General features: G+C 48.8%; 2 protein-coding genes across 5 annotated transcripts in view; one reads left to right on the top strand and one right to left on the bottom strand.

The window, feature by feature from the left end:
- Nucleotides 1–617: 617 nt before the first annotated feature.
- LOC129048261 (collagen alpha-1(I) chain-like) lies at nucleotides 618–3,896 on the bottom strand. Its single transcript, XM_063727601.1, has 2 exons — nucleotides 2,817–3,896; nucleotides 618–854 (listed from the first exon to the last, which is right to left on the bottom strand). The coding sequence occupies exon 1, from the start codon at nucleotides 3,814–3,816 to the stop codon at nucleotides 3,031–3,033; it is 786 nt and encodes a 261-aa protein (XP_063583671.1). The 5' UTR covers nucleotides 3,817–3,896; the 3' UTR covers nucleotides 618–854; nucleotides 2,817–3,030.
- The window catches only part of DLG5 (discs large MAGUK scaffold protein 5), a 135,695-nt gene continuing 112,123 nt past the window's right edge, over nucleotides 3,693–27,264 (top strand). The window contains exon 1 of one of the 4 annotated variants that reach the window (XM_009245435.4): nucleotides 3,693–4,243. In XM_009245435.4, coding sequence (XP_009243710.4) covers nucleotides 3,940–4,243 — 304 coding nt within the window. In that variant the 5' untranslated portion in view covers nucleotides 3,693–3,939. The remainder of the gene's footprint in view (nucleotides 4,244–27,264) is intronic. The other 3 variants (XM_054522406.2, XM_024253245.3, XM_063727599.1) reach the window with 3 other exon arrangements.

A 27,264-nucleotide genomic window follows, 5' to 3' on the forward strand; every position in this document is an offset into this window, starting at 1 on the left:
CGGGAGGTGGAGGTTGCAGTGAGCCAAAATCATGCCACTGCACTCTGGCCTGGGTGACAGAGTGCGACTCTGTCTCCAGAAAAACAAATAAAATAAATTTAAAAAAAAGCAAACACAATAATTAAAAAAAAAAGAAGTTGATTGTAAAGCACCAACCAAGCGGTGAGCAGTTTATGAGATGTGGAGGTCCCAATGTCAAGCAATGATTGTTTCCGAAGGAAACGTGAGAGGAAAGGGAGGACCCTTGAGAATGGGGAGACTCAAGCCTGTTTTTGACAAATGAGAAGGAGCCCAAACCAAAGCAGAAGCAGACTGTGTGTGAGTGCGTGTGTGCGGGGGAGGAGAGGGATGCACAGATTATATCCAGAGCATGGAAGGGCTCTCCTCAAAGACAAGGAGCTCTCTTTTTCTAAGACCAGAAGAAAGTAGGAAAGGTGGGTAAATCTACAGAGGTGTCCTTAGGCAGTAGAAGAGTGAAGTGAAAGGATGATTTGTAAAATAGGGACCCCCGTCTTTGTCCTTTTCACCTCCCCACTGTGCTGAGGCAAGTTTGAGTTTCTTAGGACTGCCATAAGCAGTGACCACAAACTGGGTGGCTTAAAACAAGAACCACTGACTCCACTGCAGTTGTTTTATTGGCTCACACTTCTCAAGGTCAGAAGTCTGAAATCCAGGTGTTGGAGGGTTGGTTTCTTCTGGATACTCTCAGGGAGAATCTGTGCTGGCGTCTCCCCTAGCTTCCGGTGGTGGCTGGCCATTCTTCACATTCCTCGGCTTGCAGCCGCATCACTTCAGTCTTTGATCCATCTTGACATGGCATTTTCTCTGTGTCTCTGCATCCAAATTTCCCTATTCTAATAAGAACACCAGTCATTGGATGAGGACCTGCCCTAATCCAGTATGACCTCATTTGAACTAGATTACATCTGCAAAGACCCTATTTCTAAGTAAGTCACATTCACAGGTACTGGGAATTAGGACTGGAACATATCTTTTGGGGGAACACAATTCAAACCACTACAAGGGCGTGCCCCAGAAGGTATAAAATGCTGCAGAAGTACAAGGTCACACCAAGGTCATTGGCTAAAGGAATCCTAAAATTGGTCCGGGTGGTGACTCACATCTGTAATTCCAGAACTTTGAGGGACCGAGGCGGGAGGATAACTTGAGTCCAGGAGTTCAAGACCAGCTTGGGCAATGTGGCAAGACCCTGTGTCTACAAAATATTAAAAAAATTAGCTAGGTGTGGTGGCAAGCACCTATGGTCCCAGCTACTCGGGAGGCTGAGGCAGGATAGTTGCTTGAGCCCAAGAAATTGAGGCTGCAGTGAGCTGTGTTTGCCCCACTGCAATCCAGCCTGGGCGACAGAGCGAGACTCTGTCTCAAAAAAATTTTTTTTTTTTTTTTTTTGAGACAGTCTTGCTCTGTCACCCAGGCTGGTGTGCAGTGGTGCAATCTCAGCTCACTGCAACCTCCACCTCCTGGGTTCAAGCAATTCTCATGCCTCAGCCTCCCAAACAGCTGGGATTACAGGCATGCACCATCATGCCTGGCTAAATTTTTGTATTTTGGTTAGAGATGGGGTTTTACCATGTTGGCCAGGCTGGTCTCCAACTCCTGAGCTCAGGCAATCCGCCTACCTCAGCCTCCCAAAGTGCTGGGATTACAGGCGTGAGCCACTTCGCCTGGCCAAAAAATATGCTTCTAACCATAAGCCAAATTAGTCTCCAACTTTTCCTCTTTTCCCCTTCCTCCACTTTCACCTTTCTTCCTCCAACTAGCTTTCTAGTTAATCCAGCTAAGAACACAGGTGCCAGATGAAAGGTGCCTGAAAGGTGACTGCCTTGCAGATGATTTAAGCTCTGGGGTTGCCCTAAGAGAAGTGGCGGCCAGAAAGAACTATATCTCATGAGCAGGAGTGGGAGGGAAGAGCCAGGGAGCCTGTCTGGAACCCTGATACTATGCAATGGCCAGCCTTCCACTCCCCTAAAACCTTGCTTAGCCATAAAGGGTCAGACTACCAGAGCAGGCAGGTATCTTTAAATAGTTCAGTTCTGCCATACTGGGGTCCATTTGGAGGCCTTAAAGAACTTGGTAACTCTATGGACCCCATCCCAGAAAAATATATAAATGTTCACAAAAAAGTTGAGATCATGTCAAAAGCTTCATTGACATCCTTGAGCTTACTCATGAAGCCAAGGCTAAGAACCCCTGATCTAATACATTCTCCCTCCACCATTTCTCCTGAGGACAAAACAGATCAGCATGGGTTATTGGTTTGTTCCACCTTGTGCAGCTGCTTAGAGGGGAGTCCAAGTCCAAAGTGCAAATTCTGATACTCTTGTTCTTTCTACCATATAGTGAGTTCGTTTCCATAAATAAAAACGACTTCTCCCCTTGAAGAAGCAGACTAAGAAGACACTGCTTTTTGAGGGAAGAGAGGAGGCATGTGGCTGGGACTGGCAGTGTGGGTAGACAAAGTGCCTCCCACCCCCAGCGAGATCCACTCATTCCAACGCAGATATTTGAAATGGACCTGGGTTCCCACTCTACAGAGGAGCACTGCGGGGTCACTGAGCACAGTCAGGGTTCCAGCTTTGAAGGACCTTGTCCTGCAGACAGGGAGGTAAGCAATATGTGTCCACAAACGGCTGTCGTGGAAGAGAAGACATTCTTGGGCTTTAAGGGGGACTGCAGATCCTTTCCAGGTCATCAAAGGAAGCAAGGTAGTCCGCTGATTTGTCTCCCTCTGAGACATTTAGGGGGAGAGCGCCTCACTTGCCAGAAAGACCAAGGACTGCACCGCAGACGCCCACCTTTCTCTTCCTCATCCGGCGACACACCCTTCCTCCTGCCAACATCCCAACTCCTGTACACTCTGGGGACCAGCTCTTCTCAAATGCTGGCGCGGGGAACAGCCTATTTACCGCAGTTGAGGCGATTTTACTGGGAAATTCTCTACTTAGGAGCTCCTTGGAGAGGGAAAGCCTCACGGATTCGGCGGAGGTCTTAATCTGGAGATGTCCAAATTTACGGGAAACCCTCCCCACCATTTGTTTCCAGGCTGTATTTTGGAGTTCTCAGATTAGGACCCACTGGATTGGGGGCAAGATTTGTATGAGGGGGTCTCCAGCAGCTTGGGGGCTGGCCGCGTGCCAGGCCTGACTCCGTGTCCCCCACCCCCGGCTGCGCCTGGGCCTCGGGGGACCGGGAACCAGCCGGCGCCGCGTCCCCGCCTAGCGGGCGGGCCGGGGGCGGGGACCCCACCCCTCCGCCCGTCCCCTCCTCCGCTGCTGCCGCCTCCCGGAGGGACGGCCCGGGGAGGGGAGAGAGGAGGGACGGGCCGGCGGCGGCGGGGCTGTGGCCACGGCGGAGCGGGTGGCGGCCGCGGGGCCCCGGTGAGCCGGGCCGGGGTGCACGGGGGCCGAGGCGGCCTCCGAGCCGGGCCGGAGCCGTCGGGAGCCCGGGAAACACGGCCCAAGCGACTTTCTCCCGGGAGTTGTAGTCTCGCTCTGGGGGCGGCGCGCGGCCCGGCTTTCGGGGCGAGTTTTCTCGCGGGGCGGGCGGCGCGCGCGGAGGCTGAGGGGGAGGGGGGGCATGCCCGGCTGGAGCCCGGCCTCGGGGCGCGCCCCGGCCGCCGTCCCCACCTCCGCCTCCTCCTTCTCCTCCTCCGTCTCCTCCTCCTCCTCTTCCAGTCCCGCCGCCGCGGCAGCCAACATGGCTGCGCTCCGGAGCCCGGGAGGCGGCCGCTACTGAGCGCCGCCCGCCGCCCCGGGCCCCCAGCCCACCCAGGCCCCGGCCCCGGCCCCGGCCCATGGCTCCCGCCGCCTCACGGCTCCCGGCGCGCTAGGGCTGCTGCCGAGGCGCTCGCCTGCTCGCCCGCCGGCCTCGGGGGGCCCGGGAGGCGTCCGGCGGGGCGGGGCGGCGCGGCCCGCCACCATGGAGCCCCAGCGCCGGGAGCTGCTCGCCCAGTGTCAGCAGAGCCTGGCCCAGGCCATGACGGAGGTGGAAGCCGTGCTCGGGCTGCTCGAGGCCGCGGGAGCGCTCAGTCCCGGCGAGCGGCGGCAGCTGGACGAGGAGGCGGGAGGCGCCAAGGCGGAGCTGCTGCTCAAGCTGCTGCTGGCCAAGGAGCGGGACCACTTCCAGGACCTGCGGGCGGCGCTGGAGAAGACGCAGCCTCACCTGCTGCCCATTCTCTACCTGAACGGCGTCGTCGGGCCGCCGCAGCCCGCCGAAGGCGCGGGTGAGTGGCAGACCCTCGGCCCCTGCCTCTGGGACGCGCCCTCAGCTTCTCCCTCTTGCTGGCCGAGGGGGACTTCGCCGGGGCCGCCGCTCCACCTGGCGATGGCCTCGGTGGACTCGCTCTTCTGGCCCAGCTGGGGAGGCGGCGGTGCGCGGACCCCGAAGTCCCGCTGCCTCCCCCAGTCCCGCCGTTCGCTGTGAACAATGCCCTCCGCTGAAGGCCTTCACTCTCAGGTGCCTCGGCGACAGGGTCCCCGGGGGCCACCAGGTCCAGTAGCGGGTAGGGGGTACCTCGGAGGATGTCCATCAGTCCCTTTTCTGAGGCTTCTCACCATCCGCTAGCCCTTTGGGACCCTGTGCTAGCCTTTAACCAAGGGTACCGTCTAGAAGAATGGGACCTGGGCTAGGACCCCTACTCTTAAATTTTGGTCGCTGCCATCGTGTGCCGGGGCCACCGCTGCCTTTTCATTTTCTGGCTGTCCCAGTTCCTTTTCCTCTGCTCAGAGCCCAGTCTCTCCTAGACTTGTGGCTGATTGTGCACAATGCCTGCCTGGGTTTCTTTGAAAACTGGGCCCGGAAAAGTTGGGGAAGTTGCATTGCACCATGGGAAAATCCTAGTAGCGGCTGTTGGGGCTAAGTTCTCTCCCTGAGAGCACAGAGCTGCTTAACGAGGAAGGCTGGTGACTGGTTCCCTTGAGGGTGCCTTTTGGAACCCCTGTGTCTTTGGTCTTGGGGATGACTGATTTGTAAGTGTGTGTCTGGGTGCAGGAACGGATACTGGCGGGAGTTTGTGACAAGTGGTAGGCTTGTCCTGGCCTGGCCGCGGAGTGTGGAAGCCAGCCTTTTAGACAAGGCAGCTGGAGGAAGAAGACATGGCACTGAGGGAGGAGTAGAACTAGCATTTATTGGGCATCTACTATTGTGGCAGGCGCTCTGCTTTATCACGTTCATTTGTCGTTGCCACTATGTGAGCTTTCTGTTATTCTTTGCCAGAGAGAAAACTCTGGCTTGGAGTGGTTAAAATGCTCAGAAAGTATTGGGCACCAGGAATTTTGAATTATAACCTATTGTTTGATTTAACTTGTTCAGAGCCAGGAAACAAAGTGCCATCTTTCTAGGTCTTGTCCCTGTTTTAACAGTGAATCGATAGGTACAGTAAAAATAAATAAGGACATATGTATAAAAGAAAAACAAGTGAACCGAGAGGGCTGAGAAACTGCCCTTAGCAACTTGAAGGTCAAAGGCTGATGGGACCCATTTATTTGGCTGTTAAAAGCCCCACTTATTAAGGGAATGATTTTATAAGGCATTCCTGGTAACAGCTCTCTTATATTGGCCATCTTAACCTCAATTTTTGTAGCTGCAGGAAACTGACAGAGAGACTAAATTGCTGGCCACACAGCAGGTCATTTCATTGGTGGCCCTCCTGTCTCCACTTTGAGCTTCTGACTTGCATCTCTGTCCCTCAAACCTGCATTCTTTCCTCCCAGTTGTGGTCATGTCAGAGTTACTGGGCAAACCTAGTCCTTTCCTGTTATAGTGCTTTGGGAGATGCTAGTAAGGGACTGTCAGATGTGGCCATGAGGATAAGGACAGAGGGAATCTCAACAAAGTATTTTTTTCTTTTTAATTGTATCTATGTATCTATCTAATCTATCTCTGAATGAAGAAGTTAAGATCTGTTTCTGAAAGTCTTTCCTAAAGCACAGAAGTTAGTACAGACTGGAAGTCTGCGTTGGGAAGCATGTGAATCAACGCTCGCCTTAATCTCTGAAGATTGATTGATGGATCAATTGCCATTAATTAGGTCTCACCCTTTGCGTGCCTGGTGGAGAATGTGGGTCCTCATGGGGCTGAAGTTCTAGGAGCTAGTCTTGACCTCTAAGGAAGGCAGAGATTAGGATTTGGATTTTATCCCCTAGGGCATTGATTTCAGACCCCAGTTTTACCACAATGCAGAGTTATGTGACTTTGGAGAGGGTCATGAAATCCTTAGAAAAATACTTTTCAAGGAGAAGTTAAGTTCATTTTATTTAATGCATTAGAAAAAAAGTTGGCTGGGTATGGTGGCTCATGCCTGTAATCCCAGCACTTTGGGAGGCCGAGGCGGGCAGATCTCTTAAGGCCAGGAGTTCGAGACCAGCCTGGCCAACATGGTGAAACCCCGTCTCTACTAAAAATACAAAATAGCTGGGCGTGGTTGTAGGTGCCTGTAGTCCAAGCTACTTGGGAGGCTGAGGCAGGAGAATCACTTGAATCTGGGAAGTGGACGTTGCAGTGAGTTGACATGGTGCCCTTGCATTCCAGCCTAGGTGACAGAGCAAGACTCCTTCTCGAAAAAAAAAAGAAAGAAAAAAGTTAGGACAGCATTTGGTATGGCAAGATGCCACCTGAAGCCCCTGGGGGAGAGGATGACATGGTGTGTCAGCAAACAGTGGTGTGTTGGGGGCTTTTTTAAAATTTTTTTGAGACAGGGTCTCACTGTGTCAGCCAGGCTGGAGTGCAGTGGCACAATCTCAGCTCACTGCCACCTCCGCCTCCCGGTCTGAAGCCATCCTCCTGCCTCAGCCCCCCAAGTAGCTGGGACCACAGGCACATGCCACCACACCAGCTAATTTTTGTATATTTTGTAGAGATGGGGTTTCTTCATGTTGTCTAGGATGGTCTCGAACTCCTGAGCTCAAGCGGTCTGCTTGCTGCAGCCTCCCAAAAGTGTTGGGATTACAGGTGTGAGCCACTGCCCCGGCGCGGGGGAGGCTCCTTTGTGAAGGGTGAATTGCTGTGTTGTAGGTCTCCAGTTTTTTGCTTTTTTTTCTTTTAGCCAGGAAGTGTTCCTTATGGTCAAAGCTCAGTGCATAAGAGAGCGGCTCTGGCTGAAGGAATGGAAGTCTTCTTCCTTGAGGAGCCATAGTCAGGAAAACCCAGCACTTGCTCCTGCCTCCTTCCACTCCTGAGTGATTTCCACTCTGTGCTCTGGGCAGCAGCTCTGGGTGTGAACTGGCCTCAGTTCGAAGCCGTTGCGGAGCCTGAGAGAGGAACCAGCTGGCTCCCTGGGATCCTTAGCATCAAGGGGTGGCTGCTTTGGCACTGTCTCTCTGTTGGAGGTGATGCCATCACCTACCTAGGAGCTTCCTTGATGAATTCCACATCCTGTGTGGGCTCCTGATCCAGAATGCCCATCCCCCACTGGCACTTGGGTGCTGAGGGAGTCTGCATCGGCAGCAGCCTACCACGTGGGGCCTGGAACTGAAAGGAAACTGGGGAGGACATGTGCCTGGGTGTTGGTGGGCAGGTGAGCAAACCCAACCCATCGGGGCAACTCTTGCTGAGTTATAGATCCCCAGACATTTAAACCTACCACGCTCAGGCCTGGGGGTGTGGAGTGACTAGGAGACACACTGTGTTGTGGTTTTTTTGTTGGAAGTGTGGCTCTTATTCCGGTATTGATAGGGCATTGTCATTCAGGAGTTTGTGTCCTGTCTTCATATCTCATTAACTCTGTGGCAGCCCCAGGGAGATGAGTGGTGTCTTATGATCTTCGGTTCCAGGGCCCTGTCTGTAAGGAAGAAGTCGCAGGGCAGAAAGGTGCCCAAGTCAAGGCCAAGCCCAGTGCCCCTGATTCCTTGTCTGGGGTGGTTTTTTCTGTTCCCTGGTTAGGCCTTCCCACTGCAATTTCAGGACATTTCCAGTCACTGTGGGACTCTGAAATTATGTAGCTTTCTCTTGTCCCGGATTTGATACATGGATCTGCAGGGAACAAGTGAACACCTTTGCCCCAGCTGGTGGTAGGGAGAGGACAGACTTGTTTACTTCTGAGTGGCTCAGTTGGGTCTCTTGTTTTTCCCAGTAACCGAGTCTAGCTTGGTCACTTGGAGCCCCATGCAGTCCTTTGTTTTTTCCCTTTGATTCAGGGAAACACCTGGGTTTTTTCCCTTGAGGATTCTCAACTCCCTGCCCCTGGGGTGAGACTTAGTATCTTCATCTGTAAGATGGGGCTAATGGTGCTGCACTGCCTGCCTGTGTCACCGGGAGCATTGAAGTGCCTGGCCCAGGTGGGGCTGGGGTGTAGACAGGGGCTGGGGTGCACAGGATGTAATTCTAGTCCGTAGCTTGCCGCCTTGTTGGGGGAATGGGACACTCATGAGAGTGACATTATGAGACAGATCAACTGATACAGATGCACAAACAGGCTTTTTCTTTTATAAAAAACTTGGTATGCTACATACTTTCCCCAGATACTCTCATTCACCTCTAGTGGCTCTCATTACCATCTAAATGTGGGACTCCTCAAGTCATTCCCACCAGGCCTCTCTTGGGAGGCAGAAATGGCAGAACTCGGTGAGTGCCCGCTGGACCTCTCACATGCTCAGTGCCTGATGTTTCCTTCTCGTTCCCACTCCCCACACCTCCTGTGCCTCCTCTTTACTTTCCTAGTGAACTGGCTGACTTGCTTCATCAAACTTAAGAGAATGGAGCCGGCAGCATCCGCTGGAGAAGCCGAGGAGAGCTTTGCGAATGTGCTAGGACTTGGTGTTGAAGTGAAGCTCTGAATGCATGGAGCGATGGAGGGAGGACGTGTGGGCCGCGGAGGCTGGGCCGCAGAGGCTGAGCTGTAGAGAGGAGCCATGTGTTTACCCAGCCTGAGCAGAGCAGGGGATTGGCCTTGGCTCTGGGTGGAAGGGAATTGGGGATGCAGAGGTAATCTGGAGGACCTTGATGGCTAGGCTGAGTGGGAGGTTTGAATTTAGGCATTGTACACTGTCAGAAGTTAGAGCTGGAAGTTTGTTTTTTTTCCCCAAGGGAATAACCCTGCCAGGCTTTTCCAGTGGGACTAATGCAGTTGGGTGCTGATTGTCAGGTGAGGGTTATTTATTATTCAGTAGAGGTTGCCTGGGCCTTTTGTTCTCTCTCTACTTCCTTTGAGTACCAGCCACCTTTTCTTCATCCCCTCTGCCCTGGAGGGTCAGCAGGGCAAGGGACATAAGTAAAAGCTCCAGCTGTTGTAGTTTTTCTTTTGGTTCTTTTGTTTGTTTATTTACTTATTTTTTAGAGACAGTGGAGTGCAGTGGTGCAATCATAGCTCACTGCAGCCTCAAACTCCTGCGCTCAAGCCATCCTCCTGCCTCAGCCTCCTTAGTAGCTGAGATTACAGGCGCATGCCACCCTGCATGGCTAATTTAGGTTGTTTTAATTGTGTTATTTGAGAGGAAGTGGCAGAGGCATTTGAAATTAATGGTTGAGAAGAGGTTTTTAAGTGAAAGGCAGATTTTATCTGTGTATCATTTCAGGGTACCTTTATAACAAAATGACAGAAACTTAGCTCAGATCATCTTAGGTAGAAAAAGAGAAATGTATTGACTTAGAATATTCCACAACCTTTGGATGGATGGTGGAAACTGGCCTTTGGGACGTTTGACCTCTTGGATCAATGCTGTGGGCTTTTCCCACGGGTCTGAACATGACCTCAGGCCCCTCTGTTCATGTTCACAGCCCCTGACCAGGGAAGAGAGGGAGCTCTATCCAATCAGCCCAGGCAGACAAACCTCATGGTAGGATTCTGATTGGTCTGGCCAGCGTTATGTGTCCACATGAGGCCCGGTCACTGTGGCCAGGGCTAGAGGACGAAGACTGGCTCAGCTTTGGCACTGTGCCCAGCAGTGGAACCACAGGGTAAGGGTAAGGTGATGGGCTACTGTAATTGGCAGCCCATTCCAACACTATGTGGGTTTTTAGAGTGAGGCAGAGCAGTTGTCTAAAGGAAGACAAGCAGCAGCGATGGCACGCAGGTAAAAGAGCAGATGAATGTCCACTCCAAGCATTACCACCTTTGTGCGATAATACAGTTAGCACAGGCGGTCATTGCTGGAGTGGGATGGTGGGTCTAGGTAGTAATGATCAGACCTTACAAGGTTTTAGACCTTGAGCAAGGTTTTTAAACCCTTCTGAGCTTTTCTCCTCTACAAAGTAATTAAAACACTAACTACCTCACTGTGCTATTTGACAATCCATGGTAGGAAAAATGGAAGAGCATTTTGTTACCCTGAGTAATATAGCAGCACAACAGTGGCAGCAGTAGACAGCAACTAGCCTTAGAGCCAGAAAACTGGGAATCTCCTGGTGTTTCTGAGGGTTCTGTGGGAGCTCCTTGTATACTACGCCAAGCAGGTGTCAGAGCTGTCCTCCCTGAGCCGAATTTGCTGTTATAGTCTTCATGTCCAGAATAGAGCCTAGTACAAGATAGGTGTTCGATAATTTTTTGTTGAACGAATGAATAGTCAGCTGTGTATAGAGTGAATGATGTATCCTTGTCCATATCCTCTTCAAATATACATGAAGATTCCTAAGTGGTGACCTCATGGTGGCAGAGGCTGTGGGAGAGGAGGAAGGCTTGAGCAAGCCCCAGATATACACAGGGATATCACCGCCCACGGTATGTCTGTGATGGAAGCAGGTGGTGTGACATTGATGTCTGAAGTTCCCAAGGTTGCCCATCAGGTACTGGTGGTGTGGAGCTGGCTGCCAGGAGCCATGTGGAGCACCCACACTGTCTAAGAGTAGAGAGTCATTCCCTTTCTACACATAGATTTTGAATGTCAACTTGATGTCCTCAAAAGAATACTGAGGAACTTTTCTTTAGGAAAAAAAAAAAAAAAAAAAGTCCTGAACTGGAGGTCTGCTCCTAACTGCAAAATCTTCACCATGGCAGAGCCTTTTAGCTTCCTGGTGCTTGTTTTTTTTTTTTTTTTTTCCCCAGTTCAACAGTCAAAACAGAAGAGGTTGAGCATTGATGGGGGACTTGCTCATTCCTGTGGGGTTTTGAGCACTTCCCAGGTGGCATTTGGTCCAAGGAGGTTGGGTGATTGGGTTGGACTCGATTTTGGGGGCCTTTCCAGCTCTACATCAGGATTGCTGTTAATCTGATTTAATGTTAGTGTTGAGTGGTTTTTGATACTCTGGCTTTCCATTTCCTGAAAAAGTAAGCAGAGTAGGATAAATATTTTGTCTCAGTTTTTTTTTTTTTTTTTTTTTTTTTTTGAGACGGAGCCTTGCTTTGTCACCCAGGGTGGAGTGCAGTGGCGCAATCTCAGTTTATTGCAACCTCTGCCTCCCAGATTCAAGTGATTCTCTTGTCTCAGCCTTCCGAGTGGCTGGGATTACCAGTGTGCGCCATCACCCCCGGCTAATTTTTATATTTTTAGTAGAGACAGGATTTTGCCATCTTGGCCAGGCTGGTTTCGAATTCCTGACCTCAGGTGATCCGCCTGCCTCAGCCTCCCAGAGTGCTGGGATTACAGGCATGAGCCACCGTTCTTGGCCGTTGTCTCATTTTTTTTTGTCCCACCTCATTCCAACCACCTGTATGTTCTGCCCCATGCGAGGGGGCTCTAGAGTCGTTTCCTGAAACCCTGGGAAGACGTGAGCCACAGAGGTGGCAAACATAGAGAAAGAGGGCTGAGCTGCGTGTTGGCCTGGGCAGTAGGGATGCTATGTGTGTTCAGCAGGGAAGAATCTTAAATGGGATTGCGCTGGGGGGAAATTGGATTTTTTTTTCGCCTTTTACCTGGGATAGACTGCATACCTCTGAACTGTGTATCTCTATTGATCATTTTGAGACTGTGTTCCACAGAAGTGCTACAGAAACATTTTAAACCAAATAGAGATGTTCGGAGTGTCCCATGTTGGCAGTCTATCCCTCTAAACCCTTGGTGGATAATTCCTAGTTGACTGTTGACTTTGACATTCATTTCACACTAAGGCTCATAACCCATTTGCTTTGAGGATTTAAAGGAAATTGTGATGATAATTTACATAACATGAAATTTACCATTTGAACCTTTTTTTTTTTTTTTTTTTTTTTTTGATACGGAGTCTCACTCTGTCACCCAGGCTGGAGTGCAATGGCGCGATCTCGGCTCACTGCAACCTCCGCCTCCTCAGTTGCAGCAATTCTCCTCCCTCAGCCTCCCAAGTAGCTGGGACTACAGGCATGCGCCACCACACCTGGCTAATTTTTTTGTATTTTTAGTAGAGACAAGGTTTCCCCATGTTGGCCAGGCTGGTCTTGAACTCCTGACCTCAAATGATCCACCCACCTTGGCCTCTCAAAGTGCTGGGATTACAGGCGTGAGCTACTGCACCCGGCCTTGAACCATTTTTTATTGTGGAAAAATATATATAACATTTACTATTTTAATAACTTTTTAAGTGTACAAGTTCAGTTGCATTAAGTTTTTTTTTTTTTTTTTTTTTTGGTGAGACAGAATTTTGCTCTTGTTGCCCAGGCTGGAGTACAATGGCATGATCTCGGCTCACCACAACCTCCGCCTCCTGGGTTCTCCTGCCTCAGTCTCCAGGGTAGCTGGGATTAACAGGCGCCCGCCACCACGCCTGGCTAATTTTTGTATTTTTAGTAGAGACAGGGTTTCACCACGTTGGCCAGGCTGGTCTCGAACTCCCTACCTCAGGTGATCCACCCGCCTCGGCCTCCCAAAGTGCTGGGATTACAGCCGTGAGCCACCGCGCCCGGGCAGCATTAAGTATTTTTACACTGCCGTGCAAACATCAACATCAACACCATCCATCTCTAGAAGTTTTTCATCTTGCAAAATCGAAACTCAGTACCTATTGAATAATAACTCTACATGGGCCCCTATACCTTGACAGTCACCATTATATGAATACTTCCTGTCTGTCTCTTTTTTTTTTCTTTCTTTCTTGCTGTGTTTCTCTCTCTCTCTCTTTCCTTCTTCTTCTTTTTTTTTTTTTTTGGAGGTGGGGTCTCACTCTGTTGCTCAGGATGGAATGCATGGAGTGCGGTGGTACAGTCATGGCTCACTGCAGCTTCGACCTTCCATGCTCAGTTGATCCTCCCACCTCAGCTTCCCGAGTAGCAGGGACTATAGGCACATGCCACCACACCCAGCTCCTTTTTTTTGTTTTTTTGTTTTTTTTTTTGAGATGGAGTCTTGCTCTCTTGCCCAGGCTGGAGTGCGGTGGCACGATCTCGGCTCACTGCAAGCTCCGCCTCCCGGGTTCATGCCATTCTCCCACCTCAGCCTCCTGAGTAGCTGGGACTACAGGCGCCCGCCACCATGCCCGACTGATTTTTTGTTTTTGTATTTTTTGTTTTTTTTTAAGAGACGGGGCTTTGCCATGTTGCCCAGGCTGGTCTTGAACTCCTGGGTTCAAGCGATCTGGCCGCCTTGGCCTCTCAAGTTGTTTGTTTCTAAGAATTTGACTACTTTAGGTATCTTTTATAAGTGAAGTCAATACAGATTTGTCTTTTTGTGACTGGCTTCTCTAAGCATAAAGTCCTCAAGGTTCATCCATGTTTTAGTATGTGTCAAAATTCCTTTTTTAGGCCGAATAATATTCCTATATATATATATTCTATATTTTATTTGTTTCTTTACCTGTTGATGGACACACTTGGGTTGTTTTCACCTTTTGGCCATTGAGAATAATGCTGCTGTGACACCATGGGTGTACAAATATCTCTTCGAGGCCCTGCTTTCTCTTCTTTTGGGTTTATACCCAGAAGTGAACTTGCTGGGTCATATGGTAATTCTGTGTTCAATTTTTTGAGAAAGTACCATACTGTTTACCTGAGTTTTAATTAAGGAAATCCATACTGTTCACAGCACCCTGACATGGGAGTGGATAGCATTTTCTTTCCTTTTTTTCTTCTAAAAATTATTTTTGGCCAGGCGTGGTGGCTGATGCCTGTAATCCCAACACTTTGGGAGGCTGAGGCGGGTGGATCATCTGAGGCCAGGAGTTCAAGACTAGCCTGGCCAACATGATGAGACCCCATCTCTACTAAAAATACAAAAATTTAGCCGGGCATGGTGGTTGTGTGCCTGTAATCCCAGCTACTTGGGAGGCTGAGGCAGGAGAATTGCTTGAACCCATGAGGCAGAGGCTGCAGTTAGCTGAGATTGTGCCATTGCACTCCAGCCTGGGCAACAAGAGTGAAACTCTGTCTCACAAAAAAAAAAAATTTTTTTTTTCTTCCTTCAGATATGGTTTGGAAAGTCTTAGGACAGTTCAGTAGTTATCTGTGACTCTTTTCTTTTTTGAGACAGGGTCTTGCTCTGTTGTTTGGGCTGATGCAGTGGCATGATCATGGCTTACTGCGGCCTCAACCTCCTGGGCTCAAGCAATCCTCCTGCCTCAGCCTCCTGAATAGTTGGTACTACAGGCATGTGCCACCATGCCCAGCTAATTTTTTTTTTAATTTTTAGTAGAGACAAGGTCTCATTATATTGCCCAGGCTGGTCTTGAACTCCTGGCCTCAAACAATCCATTATTGAATGAGCCACCACACCCGTCCTACATGTGACTCTTTGGAGGCCAGACATTAACCAAACAATCCTAGTGGCATTCATATCTGGCAGCCAAGGAATGTTCACACATTTTCTTTGTGTTTTCAGTACTTATATCTTCATCCCTAAAGGCCTTGAAGTATGTTCGTTATTTTTGCTCTTTGGATACTTCCTCCTTATCCCGTTTAGGATTGGTTTGGTTTTTCAGTCTCAAATCCGGGATAACAAGGCTATTGAGACTTTCTTTCAAAAGGCCTAGATCAGCATTTCCCAAAGAAACATCTTCTAACTGCTAGTTTGCTGGGATGTTAGTGTTGCTATGCCCTAAAAGGGTTCTGCGGTCAAATGCATCCAGGCAGTGTTAGGTTCTTTTCTGCAGGCCCCTTGAGAGGGCTAAGCCAGTGTGCTTTGGGGCTTTACTAGAGTGGCTTTATTAGGCAGTGTTTCCCAAACTGATTTAACCACAGAGTCCTTTATCATGGAGCATCTTGCGACATCAGTGTTCTGAGGAATGCATTTTTGGGAAATTAAGACATTGATGTATGAAACTGGAGCATCAACGTATACCATCTTTTTTTTATGTTTCCCCTAGCCCTCTCATTCAGAGTACCCAAACACTAAACTTTCCTTTTTTTTTTTTTTTTTTTTTTGAGACGGCATCTCACTGTGTCGCTCAGGCTGGATGGAGTGCAGTGGTGCAATCTTGGTGCACTGCAACCTTCGTCCCCCCGGTTCAAGCAATTCTCCTGCCTCAGCCTACCGAGTAGCTGGGATTACAGGTGCCTGCCACTGCGCCCAGCTAATTTTTGTATTTTTAGTAGAGATGGGGTTTCACTATCTTGGCCAGGCTGACCTTGAACTCCTGACCTCATGATCCACCTACCTTAGCCTCCCAAAGTGCTGGGATTACAGGTGTGAGCCACTGTGCCCAGCCCCTAGTCTTTTAAATTCTGATACCAGCTGAAATAGTCACATGTGATTCTGGGGCCAGTAGTCATTGTTTTATAGATGTGTGTCTTCTCTGGTCCTGTTTCCCCTATGGAGTTCGCCAAGAATGAAGCCTGGTTTTGTGATCATTGGTCTTTGAATTGCTCTAGAGACTAGAAATGAGTGAAGAGAACTGGGCTTTGGGCCACAGTTGGGGTTTCTGGGAGAGCCTTGGAAGGATTTGTGGAGAGCCATCCTGGTGGTTTGGCGGCTGCAGGTCTGGGACTGGTTAAGTTTTGGGCAAGTCTTTGCTGACCCCCTGGGAGGTGCTGGGCTAGGAGGCAGGGAAGGTGGTCTCTGCTTTCAGAGTGTTATGTTACTCCTGGGAGAAGGACATGGATGAGTGACCCAGGGGGCATTCTTGGTGGGTTTGGAGCCAGGGAGCAAGGCTGCGGGACTAGAGACATCTGAATGTCATGAATCCACTCTTGGGGACCCCCACAGACTGGGGTTTAAATCTTGGCTCTTTACTCCTAAGCTGTGTGACTTCAAGTCGCTTAACTTCCTGGGCCTGCTTTCTCTTCCCCATCTGTAGAAGAGGGGCTAATAGTATTCACCCAGGGCTTTGGTGAGGATGGAGATGATTTAAGTGAGAGAGGAGCAAGCTGCTGCTGTCGCCTCTGGAGCTACTGGGGGTAGCTTGTCCCTGAGTAGAGAACAAACTCCCAGCCTGTGCATGGAATCAGGAGGCATCCCAGGGCATAGGCCATACTTGGAGTTCAAATGGGAGGTGCCCAAGGCAGAGGCCTGCAGTGGACGAGGAGGCCCATGCTTCTCTGGGCTGCTCAAAAGACACCTTCACAATTCTTTGGTCCTGAAGCCCACATTTTAAGGAGGACATTGCTGTGACCTGTGAGGAGTTCAGTTCCAAAAGGACCTTGAAGAGCTTGTTTTTGAGGAAAGGACACTTAGAGGGACTTAGATGCTGCCCGTTTTCAGTTGGTACAGGGAACGTGATAAGACCTGATTCTCTTTGATCCCAGAAAGCTGAACATGGTCTGAGTGCCAGAAGGTACTTGGAGGTAGAATTGAGTTCATTTTAAGGAAGAACCATTCTCCCTCCCTGTCTTTCTTCCTTTTAAAATTCTATTAAAGACTTTCAAGAGCCAGGCATGGTGGCTTATACCTGTAATCCCAGTGCTTTAGGAGGTCGAGACAGGAGGATCCCTTGAGCCCAGGAGTTTGAGACCAGCCTGGGCAACACGGCAAAACCCCATGTCTACAGAAATAAAAAAAAAAATTAGCTGAGCAAGGGGACACTGCCTGTATCCCCAGCTATTTGGGAGGCTGAGGCGGGAGGATTGGTTGAGCCCAAGGGTTTGAGGTTGCAGTGAGCTATGAGTGTACCACTGCACTCCAGCCTGGGAGACAGAACCAGACCCCAGCTCTAAAAAAGTAAAAAATGAAAAAGACATTCACACATGTGGAAGAACAGAGAGGATAATGTAACGATCACCCATCTCTCCCAACCAAATCCCAGGCAGCATGTCATTTTTCTTATAAATACTTAAAGATGTGTCTCTAAGAGATGAGGCATTAATAATAATTTCTTAATGTTATCAAGTTGCCTGGGTGATGCTCAGTTTTGCTTGTCTCAAAGATGTCATTTTATTGGTGGCTTATTAAAATCAGGATTTTAGCAAGGGCCACCCACTGCATTTAGTTGATGTTGTCTTTGAAGTCTGTTTTATAATCCCTGGCAGCTCCCCTTGCCCAGGCCGGTTGTTTCAGGAAGAACTTTTAAAAATGATTGGTGCTATCCAGCTCTGGAGTGGACTGTTCTAGGTGGCGACTTGCAATCCTGAAACTGTTTAGCCATGGTTTCCTCACGGGGCTGATGCAAACAATTAAATGAAATAACACATACAAAGTGTAAATGTCTTTTATGACCTAAGTTTTTTATTTTTATTTTTTTAGCCATGAGATCTTTTTTGTTAACTGGACTCTTAGGTGAAAGCCAGATCTGTAAAATAGATGAGGGAGGCACTGATGGGGAGTATGGGCTTGGAGCTTGTCCCTTGAGCTTGTGGCCTTCTTGAGGCTCCTCCACAGGGTTCCCTGGGGTTCTCCACAATTCACAGAACGCAGTTTGAAAACCACTGGTCTGCTTGCTTTCGGTTTAAGATGCTCCCCATGTGGGAGAGCGAAGCACCACCTGAAAGCCTCACCTTGCTTTGTGTGAGCTGAGCTGGGGTGGTGAGCCACCGCTAGAGCCAGAGGCTGCGGATGGTGTTTTCACTGGGTACTCTTGTCTTCACCTGCTTCCTTTGTAGGTTTCCTCTTGGGATGAACTGTGCTTTTAAAAAAGACAAATAGCCACTTTGTGGCGAGTAAAAACCACTCTCTGTTAATCAGGACAGTGATGTGGGGAGGAACAGAGTGAAAATCCCATCAGAAGGTCAATTGCAGTGAGAAGTGGTTACTTTTTTTTTTGAAAAATTATTCTTGTCGGCATGTTGGCATGTTCCTGTAGTCCTAGCTACTTGGGAGGCTGAGGAGGGAGGATCGCTTGAGCCCAAGAGTTCTGGGCTGTAGTGTGCTATGCTAATCGGATGGCCAGTTCGGCATCAATATGGTGACCTCCTGGGAGCGGGGGACCACCAGGTTGCCTAAGGAGGTCAGAAATGGAGCAGGTAAAAACTCTCATGCTGATCAGTGGTGGGGTCATGCCTGTGAATAGCTATTGCACTCCAGCCTGGGCAACATAGTGAGACCCCACCCCATCTCTATAAATAAATTGATTAATAGATAGATATGAATAGACAGAAAAATTATCCTTTTTTTTTTTTTTTTTTTTTTTAAAGAGACAAGGTCTTACTCTGTTGCCCATGCTGTCATGATTGATGGCATGATCCTAGCTTAATGTAATCTTGAACTCCTGGGCTCAGGTGATCCTCCTGCCTCAGCCTCCCTGAGTAGCTAGGACAACAGGTACCCATCATCATGCTGAGCTAATTAAAAAAAAATTTCATAGAGATGGGGTCTTGCTGTGTTGCCCAGGCTGGTCTTGAACTCCTGGCCTTAAGTGATCCTCCCTCCTCAGCCTCCCAAAGTGTTGGGATCACAGGCATGAGCCGCCACACCCAGCCTGTTTGTTTATTTTTTTTTTTAAGAAAATGTTATCACTTGTTTGCCTTACCCCTCTATGGCATAAGAGAACTGTTCGTTTTTATGCATAAACAAGCTCCTGCTAACATGCAGCCTGCCATGGGGGCTGCAGGGCTGCCCGTGTGGAAAGCGGTGCCATTAGAGATGGCCACCTCTGACTCAGAGCTGCTGCCCTGGTGGCTACCTCAAGCCAGGGTGTGTTTTCCCTGCCAACAGGATTTTTATAGATGTGGCATGCCTCTCAAACCTCTTCCTCAGAGTCCATGCCAGTTTGCTTGTCTGAATGGTACCTCCCTGGCTCTAAGATGGCCCCTGAGTGCCCAAATTAAATCTGCACATCATTTGACCATTGCCAATCTGCTATCCAAATGTAGTAAAGATCTTTCCAGCCAATATTGAGGAAGGTGATAGCAAAACAAAGGAAACAAAATCTAATTCTATTTACATATTTTAACGTAAGAAGTAATACTTTAAAATACTTTAATTCGGGCTGGGTGTGGTGGCTTACACCTGTAATTCCAGCACTTTGGGAAGCAGGCAGATTGCTTGAGCCCAAGAGTTCGAGACCAGCCTGAGCAACATAGGGAGACCCCATCTGTACAAAAAATACAAAAATTAGCCGTGGCACATGCCTGTGGTCCCAGTTGCTTGGGAGGCTGAGGTGGGAGGATCCCTTGAAGCTGAGAGGTAGAGGTTGCATGAGCTGAGATTGGGCCACTGCACTCCAACCTGGGTGGACAGTAAGACCCTGTCTTAATCAATCAATCAATCGATCAATCAATAAAACACTTTAATTCTTAAAAAAAATATATAGTGGCCTTTTCAGTATTCATGGTAACCTCTATTCTCATTCCAAGTAACCTTTCTTCTCATCTAACCAGAACTTCTTTTCCTGTTTATGTTTTTTTTTTTTTTTTCCTTCAGACAGAATCTCGCTCTGTCACACAGGCTGCACTCCAGACTGGAGTGCAGTGGTGCAGTCTCAGCTAACTGCAACCTCTGACTTCCGGGTTCAAGAGATTCTTGTGTCTCAGCCTCCCCAGTAGCTGGGATTACAGGCGTGCGCCATCACACCCAGGTAATTTTTGGTATTTTTAGTAGAGACGGTGTTTCATCATGTTGGTCAGGCTGATCTCAAACTCTTGACTTCAGGTGGTCCACCTGCCTTGGCCCCCCAAAGTGCTGGGATTACAGGTGTGAGCCACCACGCCCGGCCTACATTTCTTAAGCAGCCTATGATTGTTGAATGCCATGGCTGGAAGGGATCTTAGAAACCACTTCGCCCAAACTCCTTATTTTACAAATGAGAAACAGTAGTCCTGAGACACAAAGTGACTTGACCAGGATTTCATGGCATGCCACTGGCAGAGCTGGATACAGGATCCAGGTCTCTTCCCAGGCTGGGGTTCCTTCCAAGACTTCTTTACCAGGACCAGGCTGGGTGGGAAGTCTCAGATCTGTGGCTGGTTTTTCCTGACATTCTCCTGGCTTTGTGGGCACCAACCTTTACAGTGAGGGTGAACAAGTGACACAGCATCGCAGTTTCTGGACTTGAGCTACAGCCTTTCATTCCTGATCAATGAAAAAAATCTTTTATCAGCCTCTGCAATTGATATTTATCTTTTACAGATGGGCATACTCGGCCAGTAGAGTTTGGTAGCCTGCTCAGGGCCATCAGCTGCTGAGAGGCTAGGCAAGCCCTGGAGTCCTTGTCAGTTTTTTGATAATGACTACATTTACTCGGTACTGCAGGCCACCCTGTGACCATTTCTGTGGTCTGAGCCTTGCCTACCTCTCCACCTCTCTTCGTCACAGCATTCGTCCATTCATTCAGCAGATGTGTTCTGAGCATCTGTCACACTGGGGGCTTTCTGGATGCAGACGTAGGACGTGATATCTAAATTGAGTGCTGAGTCGGGGAATGGGTCTGATGCTGGCAGGGAGACCCATGACTCCTTTTTGTGACACAGCAGAAACTCTGGGTGCTGGCTGCCGTGGCTTCTTCTTGCTTAGTCACAGGGCAGAGTTCAGGCAGGAAAATGAGGCCACCGGGCCTCTTGTCCCAGGGAAAAAAGCCTTTTATAAAGATAAGAGGATAAGGCCCCATGGACACTGAGTTGGGACCCACCCTGATAGCCAACCTCAGTAGGAGTTGGATCCAAGAAAAAGCAGGAAAGTAAACAAAACCAAAATGTGCTGGTTTTGAGTCCTTCTCCTGAAAAAAACAGAGCTAAACCCATGGCAGTTTAGAGTTTAGGGGCTGTGGGTGTGAGTGTATATACGCCTATGTATCCCCCCACTCATTTTTGCTACAAAATGGCAAACCGCCTTTCTGTATCTTGTTGCATTTCCCCCGATTTTGTGAGCCCAGGGAGAGAGAACAAGATGGTGACCAGCTGTCCTTGTTTCTTTGAGGAGTTGTGAAATTTCATGTAGTCTTGATCTTTTGTCCTCAGCCTCCCTCATTTTTTTTTTTAATACTTTTAAGTTCTGGGGTACATGTGCAGAACACGCAGGCTTGTTACATAGGTATACACCTGCCATGGTGGTTTGCTGCACCCATCAACCCGTCATCTACATTAGGTGTTTCTTCTATTGCTATCCCTCTCCTAGACCCCCACCCCTGACAGGCCCTGGTGTGTGATGTTCCCCTCCCTGTGTCCATGTGTTCTCATTGTTCAACTCCCACTTAGGAGTGAGAACATGCAGTGTTTGGTTTTCTGTAACCTCTCTCATCTTAGGGCTTCTCATGAGAACTCAGTGGAACTGGTCACAGTGTCTTCTCCTTGCATGAGATAACACAAGCTTTAGGGTGGAGCCCAGATTCCGACAAGAGTTTATCTGTCCATCTCTCCAGCAAGTACCTGGTCACTACTCTTTACCAGGCTCGGCTAAGTGCTGAACATGCAAAGATGGAAAGATATCTACCATGAACAATATTCCTACCTGGATTTGTTCTTTTAGCTGGAACATATATATCCTGCTGTTGTGTTTCAAAGGTTTTCCTTTTTAATTGCTCTATTGTGGAGCTTTTAGAAATACCAGAAAATAATCAGCCTAGCTTATACTGACTTCCTCCTTCTCACCTTCCATTTTGTGCTTTATAGCACATGGCAAATGTTTTTGTGTCTAAAAATCCATCAGATTCTCAGAAGGGCAACAAAGAAGATGGCTTCTGCCCCCCCACCCCCCAGGAGTTTATCGTCTCGTTGGAAAACTTGAATGAGTGGGTATCTAGTAGTACAGATAGTGCCGGACAGGTGAGGCTGCTTGAAGTTTCGGTGCCTAAGGAAGGAGGGTGTATGGTGAGCTGGGCATAGGCAGGCCAGGCGGCTGGAAGGAGGGAGGCAGGCCTGGCAAGGGGAGAGCACAGAGCAGGACTTGGGAGAGAATCCATTCTGTGACTGGCGGGTCTGTCTGGTAATTCGGGGCTTCTGATTGGAGCATTCGCTCAGCAGGTGCTGGAAAAATGAGGCCAGGCCAACCAGCCTCTGCTGTCCTTCCAGTCATTCTCTCTGGGCTGGTTCTCTTGTGAGGCTGCTGGGGCTGGAGAGAGGAATGGGTTGGGTTGGCATGGGGTGGGAGGCTGATGGATGGTCTGTGATGTGTGAAGGAGGACCTGGTGGCCGCAGGTGGGTAGGTGAGGATGTAGACTGGCTGGCCTTCCCAGGATCCCCTGAGGTGTCTGACTGGCTTTCTGTGAGTTGCTAGGAGGATTGGAAAGCCAGCGTTCTCCCCAGTTTCAACTCTGAGAGTTACAGTGGGGATGTTTGGAAATAGAGTTGGTGTGTCCTCTGGGGAGTGTGGGACATGCTCCTGTGTTGTGGCTGTCTCTTTGGGGAGGAGAAGAGCATGACTGAGGTGAGAGGGGGCTGAGGGTACCTCTGCTTTCCAGGCCTCATGTCCTCACCTCTCCAGTGGGATCTGTGACTCCCCCCACCTCACGTGGCTTGTGTGAAAGGTAGGTGGCTGCTGCAGGTTCATGGCCACACATGGGTGGTCGTATGTTGTGTAGGTGGTAGATGTTGTGTTGCATAGGATACTTTGTTTATTATTTTTGTATTTATTTTCTCATTTGATCTCACCAGCAACCATTTAGGGGTCCTTACCTGACCTTACAAGTGAGGAAGCAGGTGGGGAAGGCCGGGTTACTCAGGAGTCAGTTTAGGAGAGTAATTAAGAGCCTGTACCTGAGCCAAGATACTGGGTTTGAATCCTGAATCTGCCACTTACTGTGACCCTGGCCAAATTGCTTTCTCTCTCTGTGCCTTAGTTTCCTCATCTGTGGAATGGGGATAATAATAGGACCTTGTATTGTGAGGATTAAATAAGTTAGTAAGTGTTGACAGCATGTGTGGCACATGGTAAGTACTGTGTAAGCATAAGCTGCTATATTTATGTCTGTATTTGAGACAGGGTATCACTCTGTTGCCCAGGCTGGAGTGCAGTGGCATGATCTCAGCTCATGGCCACCTCCACCTCACAGGCTCAATTGATTATCCTACCTTAGCCTCCTGAGTAGCTGCAACTGTAGGTGCATGCCACTGTGCCTGGCTACTTTTTGTATTTTTTATAGAGACAGGATTTCACCATGTTGCCCAGGCTGGTCTTGAACTTCTGGGCTTAAGTAATCTGCCTGCCTTGGCCTCCCAAAGTGCTGAGATTACAGGCATGAGTCACTGTGCCGGCCTGGTTATTTTTATTCTTATGATTGTCCCAGTTCCATGGCTGTTTAAGTGCCATAGGGGGGCAGGAGCCCAGCCATGACATCCAGGGTGGTTCGGTTGGTTTGTTTCTCCCTACTCTACCCCCAACTCAGGGTGTGTTCTACAGACCAGTGCTGGTTTGCAATCTCCTGGTTCCTGGTCTATGATGAAGTAAGCAAGCACAGCGATTGAGTGTTTAGCAACCTTTAGAGCAACTTGACCTTGCTGGTACTCATTGAATAGGTATAGACTGCTTCAGTGTTGTCAGATCATGTGGTGAATGGTGTGTAGTGTGAGCTGCAGGTAAGTCATCAATAGAAGGATGATGTGATTGCAAATAAAAAAGTGGAGCTCTGGGCCAGGCGCGGTGGCTCATGCCTATAATCCCAGCACTCTGGGAGCCTGAGTCAGGTGGATCACCTGAGGTCAGGAGTTCAAGGCCAACCTGGCCAACATAGTGAAACCCCATGTCTACTAAAAAATAGAAAAATTAGCTGGGCATGGTGGTACGTGCCTGTACTCCCAGCTGCTCGAGAGGCTGAGACAGGAGAGTCGCTTGAACTGGGGAGGTGGATGGTGGAGTGAGCCAAGATTGCGCCACTGCACTCCAGCCTGGGCAACAGAGTGAGACTCTATCTCAAAAAAAAAAAAAAAAAAAGTGGAGCGCAGCACTGTTGCTGCCCATCCTAAACAGTCGACCTCCTTGGGAAGAGCCTCAGCCGGTAGGAAAAGGTGGGATTGATGGCATTTTGTAGGCCAGTGCATGACATTTGTGTTCCAGTAGTCCCTGACGATTCAAGAAAGTGAGGCCTCACAGTGGAGACTTATCAATGAGCAGTTGTTTCCATTTCACACCAGTGATGCTTACTGTGCAAATGCTTTTCCTGCCATTCCCTTAGCAGGTACGGTTCAGTCGGGTTTGGTAAGAATCCATACTGGAACACAACCTTGAGCTCGATCCTGTTTCACCTCTTAGACTGGTGGGAACTAGAAAGCTGGATGCTGTCTATCAGCAGTGGGTGTGGGGATGCAGGAACTCTTGCCTTTGCAGGTGCAGCTGTCCTGGAGCCTCTGGCAGGGTACCAGCAAAGCCCTGACCCAGAAGCCCCTCCCGTGGGTGTCAGTTCCCCAGGTTCTCATGCAGGTCCTAAGGGGAAGGTCCAGGTTGTTCACTGCAGTGTTGTTTGTGGTGGTGAGGTAGAGCTGGATGTCCATTCCTGCAGAGCAAATGGGTATAATGGGTGAGTATGAGTCTGTAGTCCCTTGCAGCAATTCCAAGTGACTGGTGAGAAGCACACGTGGCAGGCAGCATGATGTATTTAAATGCACAGTGCTCAGTGAAAACATAAGAAATAGAGCATGGATGGTGCAGTGCTATTATGTAGATTGCTGATATAGAACAATATCCATCTTGCAAGAACACGAACAGATAAACACAAGAGAATGGTTGACTGTGGGTGAGGGAAGGGAAATGGGAATAAAAGGAAATAAATAAGATGAGAGAGAGAAGAGGAAATAAATACATCTCTTTCCCATCCTAGTGCTGCCTTTGAGGGGAGGGTCTCGGCTGTGCTCCATCACTCAGCTCTGTGGCACCTTGTGCCTTGGCTGAGCTGGCAACCTCAGGCAGGTCGTTCACCCAGAAATGGTCTTGGTGAAGAGTTACCCATGCTGTTACGTAGCTGTTAAGGTCACCAGGTGGGGAGGGACAACTTCAGCTCATGTGATAGTTGACACAGCAGGGACAAGGGTGTTTTTAATGTAGGGACAAGGATGATTAGCTAGGTGATTGTGGAAGGAAGAGGTGCACAAACACTTGATTTAAAGATGGCATTGTGAGTATGCATCAGCAGTGCTTGCAAAAACCCATATTCTCATCTTGGCCATAGTGGAAAAAGTATGAATGGTCTAGAAAAACAACCACTCCGTTCCACGTGTTTATTGAGCTTATGATACTACATAAGATAGGAAGATGGGCTGGGTCAAGTGACTCATGCCTGTAATCCCAGCACTTTTGGAGGCCGAGGTGGGAGGATCGATTGAGCCCAGGAGTTTGAGACCAGCCCGGGCAGCACAGTGAGAACTCATCTCTATGAAAATATTTTTAAAAATGACAAGGAGCCAGGAGATTTTTTTTTTTTTTTTTTTTTTTTTGAGATGAAGTCTCGCTCTTGTCGCCCAGGCTGGAGTGCGATGGTGCGATCTCGGCTCACTGCAACTTCTGCCTGCCGGGTTCTAGTGATTCTCCTTCCTCAGCCTCCCGAGTAGCTGGGATTACAGGCACCTGCCACCACACCTGGCTAATTTTTCTATTTTTAGTGGAGATGGGGTTTCACCATGTTGGTCAGGCTGGTCTCAAACTCCTGACCTCAGGCAATCCACCCGCCTCAGCCTCTCAAAGTGTTGGGATTACAGGCATGAGCCACCACGCCCGGCCGGAGCCAGGAGATTTTACCTTCAGGAAAGTAAAACTCTGCTCAGGATTAGGAGCAACATGTTTATTTTTTTAATTTTTTTTATTTGGAAGAACAGGATGTTTAATTTGACTTACAGTTCCACATGGCTGGGAGGTCTCATAATCATGGCAGAGGGCAAAAGGCACTGCTTACATGGTGGCAGCAAGAAAGAATGAGGAAGAAGCAAAGGCGGAAACCCCTGATAAACCCATCAGATCTCGTGAGACTTACTATCACAAGAATAGCATGGGAAAGACCGGCCCTTATGATTCAGTTACCTCCCGGTAAGTCCCTCCCACAACATGTAAGAATTCTGGGAGATATAATTCAGTTGAGATTTGAATAGGGACACAGCCAAATCATTATCATTCCACCCCTGGCCCCTCCAAATCTCAGGTCCTCACATTTCAAAACCAGTCATGCCCTCCCAACAGTCCCCCAAAGTCTTAACTCATTTCAGAATTAATCCAAAAGTCCACAGTCCAAAGTCTCATCTGAGACAAGGCAAGTCCCTTCCGCCTATGAACAGTTCCCCATGGCTGGGGAGGCCTCATAATCATGGTGGAGGGCAAAAGGCACTTCTTACATGGTGGCAGCAAGAGAGAATGAGAGGAGCAACATGTTCTTTTTCTTTTTGTTGAGATGGGGGTTTTACCATGTTGCCCAGGCTGAAGTGCAGTGGCCATTCATAGGTGTGATCATTGTGCACTACAGCCTCAAACTCCTGGACTCAAGTTATCCTCCCACTGCAGCCTCCTGAGTAGCTGAGGTACAGGTGCACATCACTACACTTGACTTAGAGCAGCCTTTTAATTGCCAGAAACCACTGTTAAGGAATTGTGAGAGCTCTTGTTTTCTGACAATATTCAAGTAGAACCTCAGCCATGTCAGGGAAGGAGTTCTACCATCTTCATGGTGTATGTAGATGCCATCTGCAGTCCTTCCTGCACTAATTGAAGTGGGCTCCAAGTTTTAGGTCTAATGCTGTAACAGGCAGAATATCCCTTATCCAAAATACTTAGGACCAGAAGTATTTCAGATTTTGGATTATTTTTGGATTTTGGAATATTCCCATATACATAATGAGATATCCTGGGGATGGGACCGAAGTCTAAACGTGAAATTCATTTATGTTTCATGTATACCTTCTACATATAGCTTAAAAGTGATTTTTTTTTTTTTTTTTTTTTTTTTGAGATGGAGTTTCAAAACAGAGTCTCACTCTGTTGCCCAGGCTGAAGTCCAGTGTCGCGATCTCGGCTCACTGCAACCTCTGCCTCCCAGGTTCAAGCGATTCTCCTGCCTCAGCTTCCCCAGTAGCTGGGATTACAGGTGCCCACCACCATGCCCGGCTAATATTTGTATTTTTAATTTTATTTTTATTTTTTATTATTTTTTTTTTGAGACAGAGTCTCACTCTATCACCCAGGCTGGAGTGCA

Source organism: Pongo abelii, chromosome 8 (assembly GCF_028885655.2).
Source record: "Pongo abelii isolate AG06213 chromosome 8, NHGRI_mPonAbe1-v2.0_pri, whole genome shotgun sequence".
NCBI classification, from domain to species: domain Eukaryota; kingdom Metazoa; phylum Chordata; class Mammalia; order Primates; family Hominidae; genus Pongo; species Pongo abelii.

What these genes read in the sequence shown, in the direction of transcription:
- LOC129048261 (XM_063727601.1), bottom strand. Translation starts at nt 3,816, where the DNA reads ATGGGCCGGGGCCGGGGCCGGGGCCTGGGTGGGCTGGGGGCCCGGGGC.